The following is a 21,115-nucleotide window of genomic DNA, read 5'->3' on the forward strand; positions in this document are numbered from 1 at the left end:
ATCTCTCATTCTCTCTGGCTTTGAGTTTTTACCTGTGAAACTTTAAAATAAAGATGCTGAATTTCTTTTAGATGCTACATGGATTACAGAACAGCAGAGAAACGTGCACAAAAGCCTGAAGAGTGCAAAAATGTATTTGGATGATGTGCTCAGCATCTCTGAGCATTATTTTTAACTAAACGGTGCGTTGAGTTCTGATATGTCAAAGTGACATTGTGGAATATGGATCTATATATTAACAGCACTGCTTCTTATGAAGAATGGACTCCCTTCTGTGCTAAGGCACGGCAGTCTCAATTCCAGGACATTTCAGCTCTGTGCTGCTAAAACAGCATTATGGCAAGCCAAGCGTTCTGTTTTCTGCAAGGAAAGCTCACATCAAGCAGTGATACTCTTTCTTTTAGTATTCATTTGTGAATGCCACCTTTGCATAAGTACAATACTTTGGGCAGCGCAGTATCAGCGTAATGGAAATCTCATTGGACCAGCCAAGTTCCCTGGTTTGGAGCCAGACATCTGGGTTTGGGTTTTTTATTGCATTCTTTAGTAGTATTAGGGAACCTAATAAAGCCGCCTCTCCAGGGTATTGTGTTAAGAACCATATTCCCAACCAATTACAAAACTGTTCTACATCAGTAATGAGCCCTTGCTTTGGGATGGCGGGAAGGCAGGCACAAAACTTTCAATGAAAGCTGTGAAACCTTTTCACTTGAATAGATGTGTGCCTGTTAATTGGGATCACCATCTGACGTGTTCCCTTCAGCTCTGGTTGTGTGTCAGCAGTGGGGGAGGGAGGTGTTAGCAAAGGGAGAAGCGATGGAGAAGCTGATTTTGTGGGATTTTGCTTTTAATAGTTTTGTGGGGGTTATTTTGGCAGCGATGTTGAGGCACTGTTGGGCATTTCTCAGACCAGAGGATACCCCAATAATTTTCTCAGCTGAAGAATCCCAATTTGCATTTGAGATAATGACTGAATCAAATATAGGGCAGTAAAGAGAAGCCCAGGGTTACGACCACGCTGGCATGTAGTCCATGGAGAACCCAAGGAGAGCTGTAGGGTCACGGTGTTGGCAATGCACAGAGCTGAAACAAGGGGACTGAGTTCCAGTCTGCTTCAGGCTTGTGTATGAGCATCAGTGTCGTGGTTCTTGGTTCAGAAAATGGCCCAGGAGCTCCTGTGATGATGGGCACTGGTGCAGTGCTGAGGATGAGGTTTGGAGGTGCTGTGAAGCACCGCCTGGCAGTTGCAAGAGAAAGTGACGAGCTTAATTAATTATATGGCCTTTCAGATTGAAATGAGGAGAGTGGCAGCTAAATTTCCTTCTTTTCCAATTCCCTGCCCCTGTTTGGTTACACTATTGTTTCTTTGGGCATATTAAAATAGAATTTGACTTAAGTCATTATCTATTGTCCCCCTCGTTACCTCCATGTAATCGGCTTGTTGTACATTCTCAAAACCCTTAGCTTTTTACAGGGAGGTTTGTTAATGAGCAGAATGTAATTCCTTTTTTTTTTTTTCTTTTAAGAAATTATAAGAAACAGCATCCCCATAAAATCTTATGATTCATGATCGTTTGTTTTGTTCTCATAATGCAACCTAAACTAAAAAGCCATTCATCAAGCTGTAAGGGCTGCTCATGGCTGTCTCTGGGTAGCACGCAGGGGATAATTCATCCCAAACCAGAGAAAAGCACATGTTCGTTGATCCATTTCCAGGCGTGCTGTTTAGATTCCCTTATTCAGGGTTGTGACAGGAAGATGAGCTGCTACCAAATTAAATATATGCAGTAGAAAAACGAAATTTTCCTGGTTGAAGTAACCTAGCTCATTTTCGATGTTAAGCATATGGAGTCTGTGTCAGAGTGTTTTTCTACAAAACCTGAGTGTTTTATCTCATCAACCGAGCTTAATAAATTCCATTCACAGAATCTTTATTCCATGGTAATGAGTTTCAAGCAGCAACCGAGCGAGCTGGCTGTTGAGGTGAGCTGTGCTGGTGCAGGAGGGATGTTGGTGCTCCAGTCTGGGCTCTGTAGGTGGAACTCATGGAATTGCCTCGCAAGGATGGAGTGATTGATGGTGCTGGTGGAGCTGCTCCAGCTAACAGCTAACCTGCATGGCTGGGGTCGTCGTTACGTTGGTTTGTCATCCACTCCTAAGTGTTGTGTAGTTATTCTCAAGGTTGGCTTAAAAAAACAAAAGGGCCTTTCGTGCAGAACCTCCCAAACTGGCATTGCAGCAAAAGCCATCTTAAAGCTTATCAACTGCTTTTAAAATATTGATCCAGGGTGTAATTTTGGTGACTTACTGGAAAAATACCGACGATGGATTGCACTTAGCTTGCAGCTCCAGAAATGTGATGCATCATGCAGTTTGTTGACGTTATTGAAAAGTTGGCCTTTCTGGATTTAAAAGAAGAAAAAAGGTGTTTTTGACCAACCTTATTTGGGACATAGAGGGTTTCCTAAGTAAAATGTTATTAATGCAGGTGGTCTGTTTGGCTCGTTTTGGCTGGGACAAAAGCAGTGCCATCTAGTTGTGTTCCTGGGAATATGCCCAACTTTGAACCTACCTGCATGCTCTTCAATCTTTGAAAAATGGGTGATTTTCCAAAAGTGTAAGAAAAATGATCATTTGTCCTTTAAAAGAAACACTGCTTACCAATGCAAAGCCTCCCTATGACTGTGCAGCAGTGCTAAGCATGTGTGTGGAAAGTGAAGCTTTATTTCATTCTAATAACGGTAGAGTTAATGTTGGCTTTGTGATAGTCCAAGGCGCAGCTGTTGTGTAATATCCACATTGTGTGAATGGCTGTAGCGAGGTATCAGACCTCTAAGATATTTTTTTTTTCTTGCTATTTGGTGCTTGAATGGATTGCGTTGGTTTATTGGAGTAGTGCTGACTTTGTGCTCACAGTAATTAATTCTCTTTTCCGGGCTGGGGGAAAGTTGGTTATAATTTCCTGCGTTCTTTTATCATAAGGCCAAAGGAGAGGCTCAGCATAGTGAGCAGATAGGAGCAGTGCATACATGCATTTTAAATTCAGTTTCAAGCAGTTAAGAAGATAGATTTTTCGGTGGAGTGGTCTCTCTTTATTAGCACACAATCCTCAAACAAGGTGACCCAAAGAATTGCTGCGAGGGTGTGCTATCCATTTCAGAGATCTCTGCTGAGAGAAAGTTGGGGCTGAAGTTGGCTTCATCTGCATCCTGGTAGGGAGCTTGGTACCCAGTGTCCCATCCATGTGCACAGCCAGCGCAGCATTGGTGCCACCGATGGGCATTGGGGAGCACCATTAAGGCGGCAGCTTCCCGACTGGCTGTGTCCTTCCCTCCCCTCTGTGCACATGCTGTAACTTCCTAGAAGTCTGCAGTCTGTTGCCTTGCCAACACTGCGCATCGCTTACGGGTGGGAAGCAGACAGCAGCACGGAGCCATCCCAGCAGCACAGGAGGGCGGAGGGGAAAGGGAGAGAATCTCCATGATCTCAAATCACACAATTACAGACTGGGAAAGTGGGGAATTAATGCATATTTCCAGCAGTCAGTGTAGAATGGCTCAGGTTGGAGGGGACCTTAAGCATCACCCAGTGCCACCCCCGGCCATGGGCAGGGCTGCCCCCATCAGCTCAGGCTGCCTATCCCACCTGGCCTTGAGTGCCTGCAGGGATGGGGCATCCACAGCTCTCTGGGCAGCCTGACAATATTCCTTGCTACTTCTGAGATAGGATAAGTGTAATTTTTTTAATGATGGCTGATTATGAAACACATCCATTTCAAATCTGGGTTTGCCTTAATGTCTGAAGTCAGAGCTTGATGCAGTTTGCAGTCAGCTCTGTGCCTGCCGTCCTGGTACCCACTGATGTTTACCATGTGCATGTCATCTGCAAATTGAAAATTATTTCTAGTGGTCTCCATTTGCACGTTGTTGTGCTTCTCAGGGGAGAAAAGAAAATTTGAAATAAATTTTAGAAGTTCTTTTAAGCTTTTAACATGCAACAGGCGCACCAGCATCTTGTAATGCACTCTGCTTGTATTTTTCTTCCTTTGATGGTTCATCCCCAGGAAGCAGCCACACACACACACACACACACACACACACAAATACAAATGACATTCATCTCAGCTGATGGCAGTTGTATGGTCACTGTAGAGGTGATGGTCACGTTGTCCAGTTGGGCAGGGGACACATTGGTGGCACTGTGCATCTGTTCCTGCTCCACGTTTCATGTTCTACAAGCAGGGTTCCTGAGCTGCCACCAGCTCAAAGGCCTTTGGCTCTTTGTTTTGGTTTTACATTGCATTCAGCATTGGCAGCTGGAGAGGTGTAACCTGGAAGAATCAGAGCAGGAGATGCTGGAGCAAAGCAGGGTGGTCCTGAGGGCCTGCAAAGCCCTGTAAGGAAATTGCTCCTCTTTCCACACTGGTTTGTGAGAACAGCAGTGGCAGCTGGCAGTGCTTCCATTGCAAACAGTTCAATAAAGACATAACCCCAACCCCTTTTCTTGCTCTCCCCCATCCCCAGCACCATCTTCCACCCCACAGCTCTCACTACTTTTGCAGCTCCAGCTGCACTCAGACTGCGGCAGGCGATGGATAAACCATCCCACTACGCATGGGAACGTAGCAGAAAATTAACATTACAGTCAAAAAGATGAAAATATGAAATGTGAAGGCTGATTTTTTTTTTTTTTTGCTGCAGTTTTGCCTCGCAGCGTGCTGCTTCAAAGAAGCAGTGAATTGAAGTCACTAGCTGTAGCTGTCTCGTTCTTTCTCCAGGCAGTGTTTTGATAAATGTTGATGAGTTTAACTGTAAAACTAAATGACATTTATAGCACGATGTATGCTTTACCCACTGCTTAATTATATCTAATGGTGTTGCATGTAAAAGGCATTTACCACTTTACTTTTGTTTAAAACGACAATCTAAACCTCAAGGCCTGTGTTGTTTTTTTAAAGAAAGACGAAGACTTAATTAAAAACTAAATACAATCTATTTTTAAAAGGCAGCCACAACTTTAATATGTGATAGAAATTGCCACGTGTTTGATACAAGTGCTTGTGAATTCCAAACCGGTGGATTCCTGTTGTTGGCACTGGTGCTGCAAACCAGGAGTGGAACTGTTCACTGCTGCATGGAGGTGCCAAGCAAGCAAAAATGCTCCCTTTCTCCTCATTTCTGTATTGTTTCTGTAATTGCTGTATCACTGCTGTAAGTCCAGAGGCAGTGGAGGGGATAGGGCTGATGTAGTTATAGAATGAAAGAATCATAGTAATTGAGGTTGGAAGAGATCTCTGAGATCATCTGGTCCAACCACCCACCTACCCATTAATGTTTCCACACTAAACCACCTCCCATAGTGCACCATCTGAACACAGCACTGTGCTCAGGAGCATGGAATCATAGAATGGCCTGGGTTGAAAAGGACCACAATGCTCATCTGGTTCCAACCCCTTGCTATGTGCAGGGTCACCAGCCACCAGACCAGGCTGCCCAGAGCCACATCCAGCCTGGCCTTGAATGCCTGCAGGGATGGGGCATCCACAGCCTCCTTGGGCAACCTGTTCCAGTGCATCACCACCCTCTGAGCATCTCTCCTTTTTGGTTCAATGGGAGTGTACTGAAACCAAATCCCATAGATATGGGGGGAGGAAAGCATGCGTTGTTCTTTCCTATGTGTATTTTTAATAGTTTGTTTTTCCCCTTCACCTGAGAGAAGCACTGGGTGTGGGCTGACAGAGGGACCTGCAGATTCTGTAGCAAGTAGATTAATGCTTAAAGACACCAGCATTGGTCTCTTACTGCCATTTATAAACCTGATGGGTGGCAGACTGAGGGCTGCTTCCACATGTGCTCTCCCTCTCCTGTGAAATAATAAATATGGTAAAATAGCTCTCAGAACTGCCTTTATCACAGGGATGAATCAGGACAGTTGGTGTAGCAAGAGACTTAAAACTTACAAATATGTTGCCCTTTAGGCTAGCATTCATCATTGTGTCTGATCTGGAATCCAGACTAAAGCCTTTTGTTATTATATACCTTTTTATCCTTTTTTTGGAGTAGATGCAGGAAGGAGTTCTCGCTTTGATTCTAATGCTGAGACTTTTTTCTCCCTGATTTTTTTTGGGGTGGGGGTTTGTGTGACTGATAGTATCTGTCATTCTTTCCGTGTCGTGTGAGATGTTGTCTCTAATCTCTTCCTTCAGGGGAAAACGAAGAAAAAAATAAAGGCAAAAATCCCCTAAGCACAATGCCCCCATCCAACTGTGATGTGCAGATATTGAAGTGACCCGTGGCTCTTAGGACTGGATTTCCCAAGCACTGAAAAGCAGCAGCAGAACTTCAGCGAAGAGATGAAGCAGGAAGTTTTTCAGCTCTTTTATAAGCAGTTATTAAGTAAAAGGCAATGCAAGCAATGCTGCTTATAGAAATGACTCATTAGAAGTGTAAAGCCCACCCAGTGCCACCCTGGGCATGGGCAGGGCTGCCCCCCACCAGCTCAGGCTGCCCATGGCCCCATCCCACCTGGCTTTGAGTGCCTGCAGGGATGGAGCACTGCATTCACCACCACTCTCTGTGCCCATCCATCCACCTCCTTGGAAGGTAAACGTTCAGCATCCTCAGGGACAAGCATTCACTTCCACGTTGCCCATCCTGGATTTGTTGGACGCCTTCTGCAGAGGTCAGTGATGGTGTCAGTGCTGGGCCTGGCGGGGCAGCAGATGCAGGCAGTGCTGAGCTGCAGCCTTGCTCAGTGCACTGAGAGCTGCTCCCTGCCTGCAGACGTGATGGGACTGTAATGCAAAGCCATGACATTGGTGTGCTTGCTCTTGTTTGTCCAAAGAGAACATGAAGAGTAGGCAGATAAGGCGCGTTATCAACTTCTTGAGTCGCTTTGCTATTGCAGTGCGAATTGAGATCAGCTCTTCTCCCATGATTTCAAGCTGTGTATTAACTTCAAAGGGTGAAATACAAACTTAATTTAATCCCTGGAAGAGCTCATCCTTTTGCATTCGATGTTTGATGTGTTTGTACATGGAAGTGCGGTTTAGATGCATAAGCTTACAGTTGCTCAGGTTGGTGGATATTTTAGCTCTCTCGTTTCGTGGATAAAAGTTCTGGGGGTGTTTGCTTCAAGTCTTACAAAATAACTCCTGTGTACAGCACAGCAGATAAAGCGGTGTGGTTTAAGACTATCTTGAAGGGTGGGAATTGGCCGAAATGCCTCACGGAAGGCACTGCGTTCCAATTTATCATCTATTATCCCATTGTGCCTCAGGACATTTTCTGCAGGCTTGCACGTTTGTTACTAATTTTGTCATTTAATTCTCGCCTTTTGCAGTGACAGAACGAAAGATTTGAGAACTGCTTTAGATTACATGCGCAGACAGTTAAGGGAGATCCTTTCTTATGAAGGAGATCAAGCCGTTGATCAAAATTCATCTCAGATACTTCATGGAAATAAAGATTTCTTGGATTTAGAAGAGATTATTAAGCTGCACATTGTGACAGATGCTACTGACAGTAAAATATTATGGATATTAAAAGTCTGCAAGAAGTGGGTTATAGGTATGAATAGAAGAATTATCTGCTCGTTAGAATAAAATGGTTCCCATCATCTGTCTTAAAACAGTTTTCCTCGTTATTGGGAGATCCCATCGTTCTGTGTTGGGTGTTCTTTTTGTTGGGGTGTGGGTGTAGGTCATGTAGCATCTAATAATTGAGAAATGGATTCTGAGAGTGACAACAGAACACCTGAAAATCACAAAGACAACCTGACAAGTGGAAGGTTAACCTCTGCTTGTCCTGCACCCATACAAGAGTCCTTGGCTGCACGGGGAAGACGTGGCACTGAAACAGACCTTGCTGTGCCCTGTAGGTGATGTATGCTATTGGGAGCATAGCTTCAGTGGCCTGGGGAATGGCAACACCTGCAGGTATGTTGCTTCCTCTGTACTTGGGATTTCAGCATGGATGCTCTGCGACAGAAGCAGAACTGAATGCAAGGCAGCGTGTGCTGCTCAACAGCGTTGTTCTAATAACACAAATGCACTGAATGCACTCGCTGTCTGTGAAAACAGAATATTTTATTAATGCTTCCTTTTCCTACCAGCAGACTCCCATTCCTCATAGCACAAGTCAGAGCAGGTACAGGAGTATCTGTGTATTTTAAACTCCGGATTAATCAAGGTCTCCTTTCTTAGATCTAGGCTCTGTGTGTCCTTGGTAGCGGTGTAGCTGGAAGATAAAAAGCAGATAAGAAATTCTGTATTAGAACAGCATTAATAATAAATGAATGTTGATCCTAATTGAGTATTATTTAAACATACTGAATGGAGGCAGCGGTCTGCTGGGACCGTCTTATGTTGTCAAACTACATCTCCCTTGCCAATGCTGCCTCTGAACGTCTCTCTTTGGTAGCACGAGTGGATTGCTGGTTCTCAGGCGGTGTCCTTGACGGATGATGTCTTGCAATGGTGACAGCAGAGCTGGAGGAATGCGTGCACAGAACTTGTGACAGGTGCACGCAGTGCATTTCTTTTGAGGCTCTGCACAGCTTTGCCCTTTGCTTTCGTTTTTGCTTTCACACCCACTCTCTTCACTTCTCCCTTTTCCACATGACAGCCCCGTTTAGGGGCCAGCAGGCACCGCTCAGGGGTGACCAGCTGCTCCTGCTCAAGCAGCAGGTGACTTCCACGTCCTGCCTCACCGCTACCTGCACTTTCTGATTCTTTTCCACAGTGCCTGTCTTTGAGGCACGATGAGTGGTGGCAGTCTGAATCGAGCATCTCCTGTCATCTGAAGCCCCCACTGTTTTTAAATTGCTGTGTTTGTGATTGAAAGCATCTTGGAGCCAGGACTTGGGCACGCAGAACTGAGTGACCCACGCTGCTGTTTGAGATCGTGTTGTTTCATAGAGCTTTTTCCTCTTTGGTAAAAACGAAAACATTCCCTAATCTCCTTTTCCCTACTCGGTGAGTGAGGAGTGATGTTTAACTGGGTGTCTGTGTCCTTGCACAAGGCAGAGCAGTGTGGCTGTGCTGCAGTGTGGCTCAGCAGTCCGTCAGTCTCTAAAACCAAACCACAGCTGCCTGCAGATCAGACCTACGTTTCTCCATCCTGAGAGGCTCCCTGAGAGTGCCTCCTTCCTCATAATACCCATGTACAAGAAATGCTAACCTAAAATAGGAAGTCAATTCTCTGCAGCATCTTGGCTTGCTTTCTGCTCTGAGCTCCTCTCTCTGCTCCCATTCTGTCCACAGTGGTTTACTTTCTTCCCCTAGAAGGAAGCTTCGTTTTTTTGCATCTTTTGTTATATTTTTTCCTAAGTATTTTTGTGACCCTACCCTGGCCGAAGCTGCTCCATCACGAGTAACTTGCAGCAATATCCTGTAAATCATCGAGCTGTAGGATGGCTGAGGTTGGAGGCTGTGTGTGTGATGTGCTGCAGCTGAGAACTGCTGCTGCACAGATGTCCTTTGGCTCTGCAGTGCTGTGATAAACCCCTGACCTTAGCAGTGCAAAGCAATGGTTTAATAAGTGACCTTTTATTGTTCTATTTCCAGAATAGAAGGAAAAGATTGGCCTGTTCCTGAGAGCTGCTCTTGTGGTGTGTTAGTTAAACAGGGCAAAGCATCCCTACCTACAAATATAGATAAATAAAACGCTGCAGTATCAACACCATTTATATACGTGAGCTGCCAGATGAGGTAAGAAATGAGTTCTGAAAGAGGAAAAATACAGCCAGCAGCTTTCCAACTTAGCCATGGCAGCAAAACATATAAATTGTGCTGTTAGACATCGTTGTGGTGAGTGTGACTGGTAGGGTTCTTGCTTTGCGTGGTCATATTCAGAAAGGCTGAATTTCTGGCGACTGCTGTGAATTATGTTCTCTTATGAGACTTGATTTGGTTAGAAACGTGGAATGAGAAGAAACAGATCTGTGGAACAACAGGGCTGTGTTGCAACAAGCTGCATTAATCCTGAGAGCCGTGACGGATTCCTGTGTGCTGCGTTCCCGTGAGCCTTGTTTGCAGAGCCCCACCGAAGGCAGTGGCAGATAAGATCTGTATTGATTCTGAGCATCCTCTGATGGTAACCTTTGAGGGGACAGGCAGTGTATGGCCGCGGAATTTTATCTATCAATATCTGAGTAATAGAAAGACAAGCATGACATCTAATCCCAACACAGGTGACAGATGATAAATCTGAGCTGGTGTGGTTGCTGGTAATGGGAGGCATGGAAGGCTGGCAGGGCGGTGATGGACGTGGTAAAGTCAGGAAATGCTTTGGGCTGAGAGATGTTTCAGCCAAACGTGTGTAGGTTTTCATTATAGGTAAAGGGGTTTTATTCCCAAATGCAGTATATAAGATCCCAGTCATTTGCATGAGCTATGGACTGCTTGGTTGTTCCTAGCAAGTGGTGCAGAATGAAAGACTGATGCTCCCCACATGCATTAACCTCGAAGCGGATGCTTTGCAGGGGTGGTGCTGGGCTGGCCCTTGTGTTTGCTACCCCACTCCTGGATCCATCCCGTGGCTCCATGCTGCAGCAGCACAGCTTGCTCCACGCTCCCTTTGCAAACAAGGCTCCCAAAACCACTGGGGCTGGGGCAGCCTGTTAGAAACAGGGCACTTCCAGCAGCTTCAGGAGTAAAGAATGCTGAGAATTTTAATAATTCAGATGGAGAGTGATTCAGCAAAGGGACCGCTTGCCTTTGGACTAACAATACTTAGCCAGCTATGTTGCTTTAGCAGTATTTCAGATCAGTTTTCTATCTTTATACCATTCCAGTCGCACGCCAGCAGGAAGAATTCCCCGATGCAATTTCATCATGCAGAAATTCACAAATGTTTAAAGTAAATATAACCCTCAGTGTCAGTTCGGAGCTATTGTCATCTTTTATTCTTACTCTTTAAACAAGAAAAGCAGTAAAGGTGGCTATAGCGTATTTTTTTTTTTTTCCTTTCCTCCAGAAATTTAATAGCTCTGCACAACTTGCTCAAATTTGCAGTATATTTTTCTGAAGTGTATAATTCATAACACAAACACGCTCCCCATCATAAGCAATTTTTTTAGCACCATCTTGCGTATTCTCTCTGAAGCCAGGAGAGCACTTCAGTGGAGGAATGTTGGCTGCGGCTCAGTGAGAGCTGGGCAGAGGGGTGCTGTGCCTCGCTGGGTGAATCAGTGATGAAAGGTGCTGAAAGCATTCGCACGTGTGTACACTTGTTAAAATATGTATCGAGAAGAGAGGGAAATAGGTTCCTGCAATTACAGAGGTTGAGTAAAGCGTATGACAAGAAAATTAAATAGCTTGCTGAATGGTGGAAGTGTTTTTGTCCCTGCAGAAAATGTCAGAGAAATTCACAGTAAATAAGAGAATGGGAAGACTTGCGGCCAGGCCCAGTGGTGGTGAGGCTTGCAGTAGTCCAGTTGGATTAATGGCCATCCAAAATTAACGTGTGCAGATCGGGTGAGGGAGTCTATCAGAGAAAGGCGTCACAGAATCACAAAGGCTGGAGAAGACCTGTGGGACCATCCAGTCCAACCTACCACCATCACTGCCCACTGACCACAGCCCTGTGTGTTCCACCTTCCCTTTCCTTGAACACCTCCAGGGATGGTGACCTCCCCGCCTCCCCGGGCAGCCTGTGCTGGTGCCCAACCACTCTTTCTGAGAAGAAATTCTTCCTAATACTAAAGCAGTCCTTAGAAAACCAAGCAGAGTGAATGGAACGCAATGGAAGGTGGGTGAAGAGAAGGCATCTCCCACCATTGCTGCATTTAGGGCTGATCTTGGCTCTTCTCATAAGTTAGTATGGAGCTTTCACCTGGTCTCTCTCTCTTTTTCATTTCACCCTCTGAGAAACAATGAACCTTACCAAAGAATTGTTCTCTAGCTGGAAAAACAGCAGCATTGTACTTAATGCCAAGTAGTTCCTTAATCGATACGCTTCATTAGTGACAGGCAACAGCTGCGTTATTACAGATACTGAAAGTTGGGGAATAGTTGCTTGAATATTAATCCCCCACCCCCTTCTTTCCACCACAGAAGAACTTTTTTAGCTTGTGCTTTTCCACAGTGAAGACATCAGGTGCTACCAAAACTCATGGATGTGGAAATCAGCGCCCTTCATCAAAGCCATCCTTTTTAATCCATGCTTTTTTTTTTTTTTTTTGGTAGAGGAAGAATAACACGCGTGAAAATTTGAAAGCAAACACGAATGCAGCCTTGAGCATTACCATGTCAATTTGCCGTAGTCAGAACTTCACACGCAGAAGTGGAGATGCTTATATCCCATTTCCCCCGTTTCCTTTGAGCGCCGTCTGCTCCGCTGGGTTCTGAGGCTGCAGTGGATGCTGTGCTCTGAAGTAGCTGTCGCTCGCAGTACGTGGGGATTTCACACAGACCACAACTTCACATCAGCTTATTGGAGATGACAGCAAAACAAACTTGAAAATGAGATTTTCTAGAGTTCTGTTTGTTTGCCAGCAGTACTTTTTTTTTTTTTTTTTTTTGAAGAGCTCTTTCCCAGACGAGGTACAGTTGCATTTTGGCCATGCTAAGACAGTTGCTCGCCATAGAGGAGGTTTTGAAGAGACAGTGAGAGCTACTTGAATGCAGGAAAATCTCAGAGATACTTGACTGAAGGTCACGAAAGTGGTAATTAGATCTTATTAGAAAAGAAAGTTGCTATTTCAAAATGTTAGATGTAAATCTTGGTCGAAAATAAATTTTTCCTTCAAGGTTGAGAATGAAATTGAAAGAATAATTGTTCATAAACATCCATGTGCAGCTTCAGATTCTGTGGCTTTGGAAGGTTTCCATTATTTTTACCTGGTTTGGGCACAGAAGGAGGACTTAAGGGCAGAAAGGTATCAGTAACTGGCAGCCAGCTGAAGTGAGCAGACCCTCACAACAGGCTGATGGGGCTGAGAAACCCAATTTTATGCTAACAAATTGCTCTTTCACATTATAGACCAAAAGCCCTCGGCTTCTCCAGCAGAAATATGAGTAATTTTCACAATGTGGTATTATTCAGTCTTACTGTCGTCATCTGTTCACAGCTGTACCTTGAGCAAAATGTCTTCCTCCCACTCACTGCGAGCTCTCCTCGGGGATAAGTGTGAGCTCTGGGCACCTCCTGTGCCCATCTCCCACCTCCCCGCTCTGTGTGATGGCGGTGGATGCAGACACGTGCTCCTTTGTGGTGCTTATGATGGCATGGGTGCTGACCATGCTCTGAAGTGGGGTCTGTGGTGGCCGTGGACATGTGCTCCAACATGAAATCTGGTGGTCATGGACGTGTGCTCCAGTGTTGCGTCTGCTGGCCATAAACGTGCTCCATTGTGGAGTCTGATGGCTGTGAACATGTGCTCCAACGTGGTGTCTCTGTTTGCAATGGATGTGTGCCCCAACATGGTGTCTCTGATGGCCAAGGTCGCGTGCTCCAGCTTAGTGCCATGGATACATGCTCTAAGGCAGCGCCTGCTGCACACCAGCACTCAGCCCTGCTGCTGTGTCACTCGCAGCTTTTAACTTGCAAGGCTTTCAGCATCTCTCTTTGGCAGACAAAATGGACTGGGAGATGCGAAGAGACTAATAATAGTGCAATTACACTCCCTCAGCCTGTCAATACTAACAGGTGCCCTTGAAGCTGGTGCAGTCCGTGTCTGAGTCTGGAGTTGTGCTGCTCATGGAGGCAGAATGGTGCATCTCTGTGCACATCAGCTCCGTTAGCAACGCAGTGCAAAGGCACTGACTGAGGACTCATCCCTTGAGCACATCTTTCCTACGTGCCATAAGTCTTGTTTCATGCTCTTACGTGCACGTACAGTTTTGTAGGCAGCCCGATTTGAAATTGCTCCCATTCTCTTGTGCATGAAAAGATGTCGTGAAATTAACTCTGTAGGAAGCAATCGCCTTTTGTTGCCGACACAATTAGTGTGGATTGTCCATTCTTCTCAAAAGTTCGAGTGTGACGATGCTCTGTGTTAGAACAGCCTGCAGGGCCAGATGCACTGAGCTCCAGCAACTTGCTTCCAGCACGCCGTCGTCATTTCTGTCCCATCTCCTTAAAGACAAGACTGTAAATGGTGATTTGTTTTCATCCTCCTTGCTGCTCCGTAGCATCTGATGGCTGCAGAATGCCTGTTCAGTTACTGTGGTCTTTCTGAAGAGGCAGATTGTGGTGCTTCATGGGGATGCTGGTCTTTGTGATGGGTGGGAAGAGCACAGGAGCTGCTAGGTGGAATAGCAGTGACAGAGAAACAAAGCCTTTGGTGTAGGTAGATTGCAAGGTGTTTATAACCCTTCTACAATGCTTCTCTCAACCTCAAGTTGGTTATTTAATCGTTTCATTCTTCTTGGATAGCTGAAATTGGTAAGTTTTGACATCAAAATTACATTAATTCTGTGGATTGATCATCATGTCATATTTTTCCTCCAAGACACAAACAAATACTTCGTGTATTTGAATGTAGGTTTTTGGTTGTTTTTTTTTTTTTTTTCCTTTGACTCAATTTATTACGACGAATTCTGTGAGTTTACATAGTTGAGGCTTCATGAAAATTACTCTTTTCTGAAAAGCCTTTCTGTTTTCTGTGTATGGAATCAGCAGTGCTGTTGGCCATGATGAGGTACCTGTGGCTGGTGTTGTGTTGGGAATTGAAGAGGCATGTTCACGAGCACGTATTTCTCATCTTTCCATCTCCTCCCCCTGACTCTTCACTCCATCCTGATGTGCTGCAAGTGGAAAAAAGAATTAATTTTCAATGTGACCACTGCATATGAGCCGAGGTCCCTGCACTGTGCCCACCTCAGAGAAACTTGTTTTAACACAATTTGCTGTTCGAAGTCTTCTTACTTTGCAGCCTTAGAAACAAATACTGCAGTGGTCCAATGCAGAAATACAAGTGTAAAAATTAATTATTTAGCTGCTAGCCAAAATCCCTGAGTGCATTGCTTCCCTCCATCTTGTCCTTCCTTCCTGCAGGACTTCTCCATTGCACAGCCAAAGAATTGCTTTATATAGTAAAGGAGACACAGAGCGTTTTTTTTCTTTCCCTGACATTGCAGATATCTGTTTTGGTTATTCCATGTTCTCATTAATTTTATACATGTACGATGCATGTATATCATAGAATGGCCTGGGTTGAAAAGGAGCACAATGCTCATCCAGTTCCAACCCCCTGCTGTGTGCAGGTCGCCAACCAGCAGCCCAGGCTGCCCAGAGCCACATCCAGCCTGGCCTTGGATGCCTGCAGGGATGGGGCAGTTCCACATGTGACAGTTCCCCCTGAAGCCCAGCTCAGAAGCCAGCTCATCTCACGTTCCTGTTTTCCTCTCTCAAAAGCAATGCATTACACTTCAGCTCAAGAATATTCTTGCATCTTACGTCAAGTGCAAGTCATCCAGTGTGTGTAGGCAGCGATGAGAAGCTCAGTCCAGGAAAGCATGTTTTGAAGAACTGCCTACCTGTGAGCACAGGTTATGTGTGTGCAGGCAAAAAGATTGCCTGCTGAGTGTGGGTAGGGTTTAAAAAAACTGATTTTCATTTGTAGTTTTTTGTTCTCTTTTCCTAGGGCCTTAATGACTTTAGAAAACGGTTGCAGATTTTTCACTTCCACTTTTTTCATGCTAGACTTGATCTCCTTGTGTGCTAAGGGGTTCAAACACCTTGTTGGAAATAGAGAGTCGATTCTCTTCATAGCTTTATAAACAGAGCCCAAAGGGAAGTGAATTACGTGGCCAAAGTTGAGATTTAATCAATCAATCCTACCCAGGTTTGAAATACAAAGTCTGATCTTTTAGTCTGTCCCTTGTGTTACAGAGCACTGAGGAGAGTTCTTTATCAATAGTAACCTTCCTCTCCCTTCTCTCCTCTCCCTTCTCTCCTCTCCCTTCTCTCCTCTCCCTTCTCTCCTCTCCCTTCTCTCCTCTCCCTTCTCTCCTCTCCCTTCTCTCCTCTCCCTTCTCTCCTCTCCCTTCTCTCCTCTCCCTTCTCTCCTCTCCCTTCTCTCCTCTCCCTTCTCTCCTCTCCCTTCTCTCCTCTCCCTTCTCTCCTCTCCCTTCTCTCCTCTCCCTTCTCTCCCTCCTCTCCCTTCTCTCCTCTCCCTTCTCTCCCTCCTCTCCCTCCTCTCCCTCCTCTCCCTTCTCTCCCTCCTCTCCCTTCTCTCCCTCCTCTCCCTTCTCTCCCTCCTCTCCCTTCTCTCCCTCCTCTCCCTTCTCTCCCTCCTCTCCCTCCTCTCCCTCCTCTCCCTCCTCTCCCTCCTCTCCCTCCTCTCCCTCCTCTCCCTCCTCTCCCTCCTCTCCCTTCTCTCCCTTCTCTCCCTCCTCTCCCTCCTCTCCCTCCTCTCCCTCCTCTCCCTCCTCTCCCTCCTCTCCCTCCTCTCCCTCCTCTCCCTCCTCTCCCTCCTCTCCCTCCTCTCCCTTCTCTCTCTCCTCTCCCTTCTCTCTCTCCTCTCCCTTCTCTCTCTCCTCTCCCTTCTCTCTCTCCTCTCCCTTCTCTCTCTCCTCTCCCTTCTCTCCCTTCTCTCCCTTCTCTCTCTCCTCTCCCTTCTCTCTCTCCTCTCTCTCCTCTCTCTCCTCTCCCTCCTCTCCCTCCTCTCCCTCCTCTCCCTCCTCTCCCTCCTCTCCCTCCTCTCCCTTCTCTCTCTCCTCTCCCTTCTCTCTCTCCTCTCCCTTCTCTCTCTCCTCTCCCTCCTCTCCCTCCTCTCCCTCCTCTCCCTCCTCTCCCTCCTCTCCCTCCTCTCCCTCCTCTCCCTCCTCTCCCTCCTCTCCCTCCTCTCCCTCCTCTCCCTCCTCTCCCTTCTCTCTCTCCTCTCCCTTCTCTCTCTCCTCTCCCTTCTCTCTCTCCTCTCCCTTCTCTCTCTCCTCTCCCTTCTCTCTCTCCTCTCCCTTCTCTCTCTCCTCTCCCTCCTCTCCCTCCTCTCCCTCCTCTCCCTCCTCTCCCTCCTCTCCCTTCTCTCCCTTCTCTCCCTCCTCTCCCTCCTCTCCCTCCTCTCCCTCCTCTCCCTCCTCTCCCTCCTCTCCCTCCTCTCCCTCCTCTCCCTCCTCTCCCTCCTCTCCCTCCTCTCCCTCCTCTCCCTTCTCTCTCTCCTCTCCCTTCTCTCTCTCCTCTCCCTTCTCTCTCTCCTCTCCCTTCTCTCCCTCCTCTCCCTCCTCTCCCTCCTCTCCCTCCTCTCTCTCCTCTCCCTTCTCTCTCTCCTCTCCCTTCTCTCTCTCCTCTCCCTTCTCTCTCTCCTCTCCCTTCTCTCTCTCCTCTCCCTTCTCTCTCTCCTCTCCCTTCTCTCTCTCCTCTCCCTTCTCTCTCTCCTCTCCCTGCAGGCACTCAAGGCCAGGTGGGATGGGGCCCTGAGCTGGTGGGGGGCAGCCCTGCCCATGGCCGGGGGTGGCACTGGGTGGGCTCTGAGCTCCACTCCAACCTGAGCCATTCTCTGATTCTCCCTCTCTTCACCCAAATCTTCATGCCATTAAAAGACATTGTGGTGCTTTAAATGTCTGTATTTTGGTGAAAGTAATACTCCCCGGAATGCTTGCATAGCGCTGGTAAATATTAGCAAATAACTTCCTGAAATGTTTAAGTGAAAATGGGTCTAGAGAGTTCTCGCTTCGCATTGCATGTTTATTTAATTTGAAGTTTGTAATTGACGCTGTTCTTGGTAACTGGGAGCAGATGTGAATGCAGATAACCAGGAGCGTTAACTCGTACTGCCTTGTGCTGTTAGTTAAGCAAACAAATTTAGGTCAGCGGAGCAAAGGAATCTGTGCAAACAACAGCCGGATGGGATGCCCTCTGGTTCAGAATAAATACACAGAAATCCACTACGGTTGAGCTGATGGCTGTGTCAGACTGTGGGGTGTTGTCCTCGTGTGCCCTGTGCCTCTCATTAACCCCAAAGCCTGCGGGAGTGCAAATATTCCTTGAGACAGATCCTGACGCCAGCCTGGATCTCAGTGCTGGACTTCCAAAGCAATCAGTCAGCAGGCTTAACGTAGCAGCATTCCAGCATGAAAAGCTTCAGTGGCTTAAACTTCAAATAATTTATTTCTAAATTACTTCTACTGTAATTTTTATTAATTCAAATAGGCTTCCAAGCTGATGTAAAACTCAGTAAATGCAAGGAACAGTTTAATGAATTGAAAATAGGATTGAGTCTTTTAAAGTAAATGTAAAAAAATATGCTTGCAGTAATTGCTTAGATGGAAATCAAGTCTTAATAGCTTTGTTAATGATTTGTAGCGAATATTGCGTTTATGAGAACATATCAAGCTGATCCTTGTGCAAGAACCTTGTTTTGAATGGGTTTGATAAAATCATTCCCTGGGAGCAGTTAGTGGTGGTTAATGTTTTCATAGAATGGAATCAGAGAATCCTTAGAGTTAGAAGGGACCTCTGAAGGCCATCAAGTCTGACTCCCCTGCAGTGAACAGGGACACCACATCTCCATTAGGTTGCCCTGATTTTGGCTTGCACTGCTGCTGGAATATTGCAGCATAGCCTCTGCTGCAGCCTGGCTGTGGGCAGGTGGGGGCTGAGGATCACTTCTGGTCATTGGTGTCCTACCCACAGCTGTCTGTGATCAGTGTCAGACCCACTTGGCTGGGTGTAAGATCTTGTATCACGGTGCTATAAGTTCCTAAGTGAGTGATGCTATTGCATCCCTATTGCATCCAACCATATTTAGTTGGACATCAGGGGGAAATTCTTTACAGAGAGAGCGGTGAGGTGCTGGAACAGCTGCCCAGAGAGGCTGTGGATGCCCCGTCCCTGGAGGTGTTCAAGGCCAGATTGGATGGGGCCCTGGGCAGCCTGGTCTAGCATTAGGTGGGAAGGTTGGTGGCCCTGCATGTGGGAGGGGGTTGTAGATTCATGATCCTTGAGTCCCTTCCAAGACTGGCAATTCTGTGATCCCCTAGCTTTGCTTAGGTAGGCTGTATGTGACAAACATTTGTGCTGCCATGGCTGGAAGCGTTGAAGAAAACTATAGTGGGACTGTTGGTAGCACATTTGTGGGCTGGGTGCTCATCTTCTGACCCGAGAGGTTTGACCAGGGTCAGTATAGTAGCAGCTCACTAAAAAAAAGGTGGAGAGGAGGCAAGAAAAAAGACAAACCAGAGCATAACAACCATCCCTGGGTGTTTCAAGTCTCAAAGTTTCTCCCCCTGTCTTGGGCCATCTACAAGTGAAGCTGCATTGCGGTTCTCCCCATGGCCATGCAGAAGGCAGACAGGCTCTGAGCTGCCCACAAGAGGAGCTTTGGTTCCTCCTCCCCTCTCCAATGGAGCTCTGCTTTGCTGTAACCTGACGTAGAAGGTGTGGAAAACATGAAATGCAAAATGGTTTTTTTTGTTTTTTTTTTTTTTTCAAATCAAGGTCCTCTGCATTCTTTGTAACGCGAACCAGATTTCTCCGTGTGCATCTGATGTAATGATTCAATTCATTAGAGAGAGAGTTTGGAGGTGGTGACCTGTAAATGATTACAAGACTCCCACGGCATAATTGCATCGAGTTCTTCTTTCCCACCTCTGGACATTAATAGCACCCACTGATGAGATGTAGTAAGCGAAAACCAGTTCACAAAAGCATAACTGCTGAAGTCAAAGGACAGATGCTTCTTAAAGCAGATTTTTCTTTTAAGGTAATTTAACAATATTCATCTTTTTAAGGGAGGAAGGAAATTTCTGCTCTTCCCATGCACATGGTGTGGAACATCTGCTCCCAGGGCTGGTATGAGGATAAAGGCATGGAGAGGTGGATAAGTCCAGGGAGATTTTTCCCTGCTCATCATTTTTGGTCATTATTTAAGATAGAGGGAACAAAGTGACTTGTTTGCTCTGTAATGAGGCCGTATGGTGGTCATTTGGCAAGCAATTAGCTGTACAGCAGTCATTTTTCCACTATTCCCATCATGGACCTCTCTTCTGATTAATCCTCTTTAATTCAGTTGTTCCCAGGATAGTCGAGAGGAGAAAATCCATCCTCAAATTTCCTGATGTTGCTCGTTTGTGTATTCCAAATGAAACTTTCAGACGTCGTTTATGATTTTCATATTTCCTCTTCCTTTTCTTCCTAAGGTGATGGCCAGAACCTGGTGACAGAAGATGTGACAGTAGTGGAGGGGGACGTTGCCACCATCAGCTGTCGAGTCAAAAACAGCGACGACTCCGTGATTCAGCTCCTCAATCCCAACAGACAGACGATTTATTTCAGAGATTTCAGACGTAAGTTCCATTTTTTTTTTTTATTATTTGGTAACAACTTTTCCTGCACTTTGTTCACGGTTAGGATAAAGGATATGCTGAGATCTTTTAATTTTATGTTGGACACTTAAAGTTTAGTCAATTCTTTAGAGGGCAGATCAGACAGGCAATCATAATCTTTCTCCTTAATGGAAACCTTGATGGACCCCTTTAAAAGTCAGGCCATCTTCCTTGCAATAGGAATTGATTGTAGTAATTCAGGGTGAATTGCAATTGAGTGCCAAATATTTAGCTGACACAAACAAATTGAACAGGGCAAAGCAGAGGCAGTGTAATGTTCTCAGAGGTAATCTGTTTGGTGGGAAAGCTGAAATTTTCAAGACGATCTCTGCTTCATTATAGCCAAAGCAAAATCTCCCATCACCGTGGGGTCTGCTGAGCAAACCTGGCTTTGTTTCCTGTCGTGACCATACCACCTCATAATAGCTGCAATGAGATGTTTGAAATGGTTTGTAGTGTCACAACGGGGACCAGAGACACTGGGACATTGTACTGGGTGTTATAGGAGTGTCTGGCAGAGCACGTTCTCTCCTGAAACACCTTATGACCTGTCTACAAGTACAGGCAGGCTGTGGAGCCTGGCTTGTTTCACTTGTGCTAACATTTGTGGCCTCTATGTTTGCTGGTAAGATTTGAAATGTTCAGTTTCCACATTTCTAAATAGCCACTACTGGTCATGGAAACAAATGTTAAATTATCCTTTCCCTACTACTTTTGTTTTTCATGCTGTCCCTGGTTTACTCGCTGCACACAATCTGAAATGCATACATGTAGGAGTGGATTTTCACAATAAGCAGTTTACCTCTGCATCATTAAGCTGTCTGAGTCATAGAATCATTGAGTTTG

General features: G+C 45.9%; 1 protein-coding gene across 12 annotated transcripts in view; it reads left to right on the forward strand.

Annotated features, from left to right (window-relative positions):
- CADM1 (cell adhesion molecule 1) overlaps window positions 1-21,115 on the forward strand; it is a 158,881-nt gene that overhangs the window by 86,699 nt on the left and 51,067 nt on the right. For 8 of the 12 annotated variants that reach the window (XM_090123481.1, XM_090123484.1, XM_090123487.1 and 5 more), the window contains exons 1-2: window positions 7,712-7,874; window positions 20,084-20,230. In XM_090123481.1, coding sequence (XP_089979607.1) covers window positions 7,727-7,874; window positions 20,084-20,230 — 295 coding nt within the window. In that variant the 5' untranslated portion in view covers window positions 7,712-7,726. Of the gene's footprint in view, window positions 1-7,711; window positions 7,875-20,083; window positions 20,231-21,115 lie in introns of those variants that run through there. The other 4 variants (XM_031599868.2, XM_090123485.1, XM_090123486.1 and 1 more) reach the window with 1 other exon arrangement.

The sequence above is a fragment of the Phasianus colchicus genome, chromosome 23, assembly GCF_987193195.1.
Source record: "Phasianus colchicus chromosome 23, bPhaCol1.hap1.1, whole genome shotgun sequence".
Classification (NCBI taxonomy): Eukaryota; Metazoa; Chordata; class Aves; order Galliformes; family Phasianidae; genus Phasianus; species Phasianus colchicus.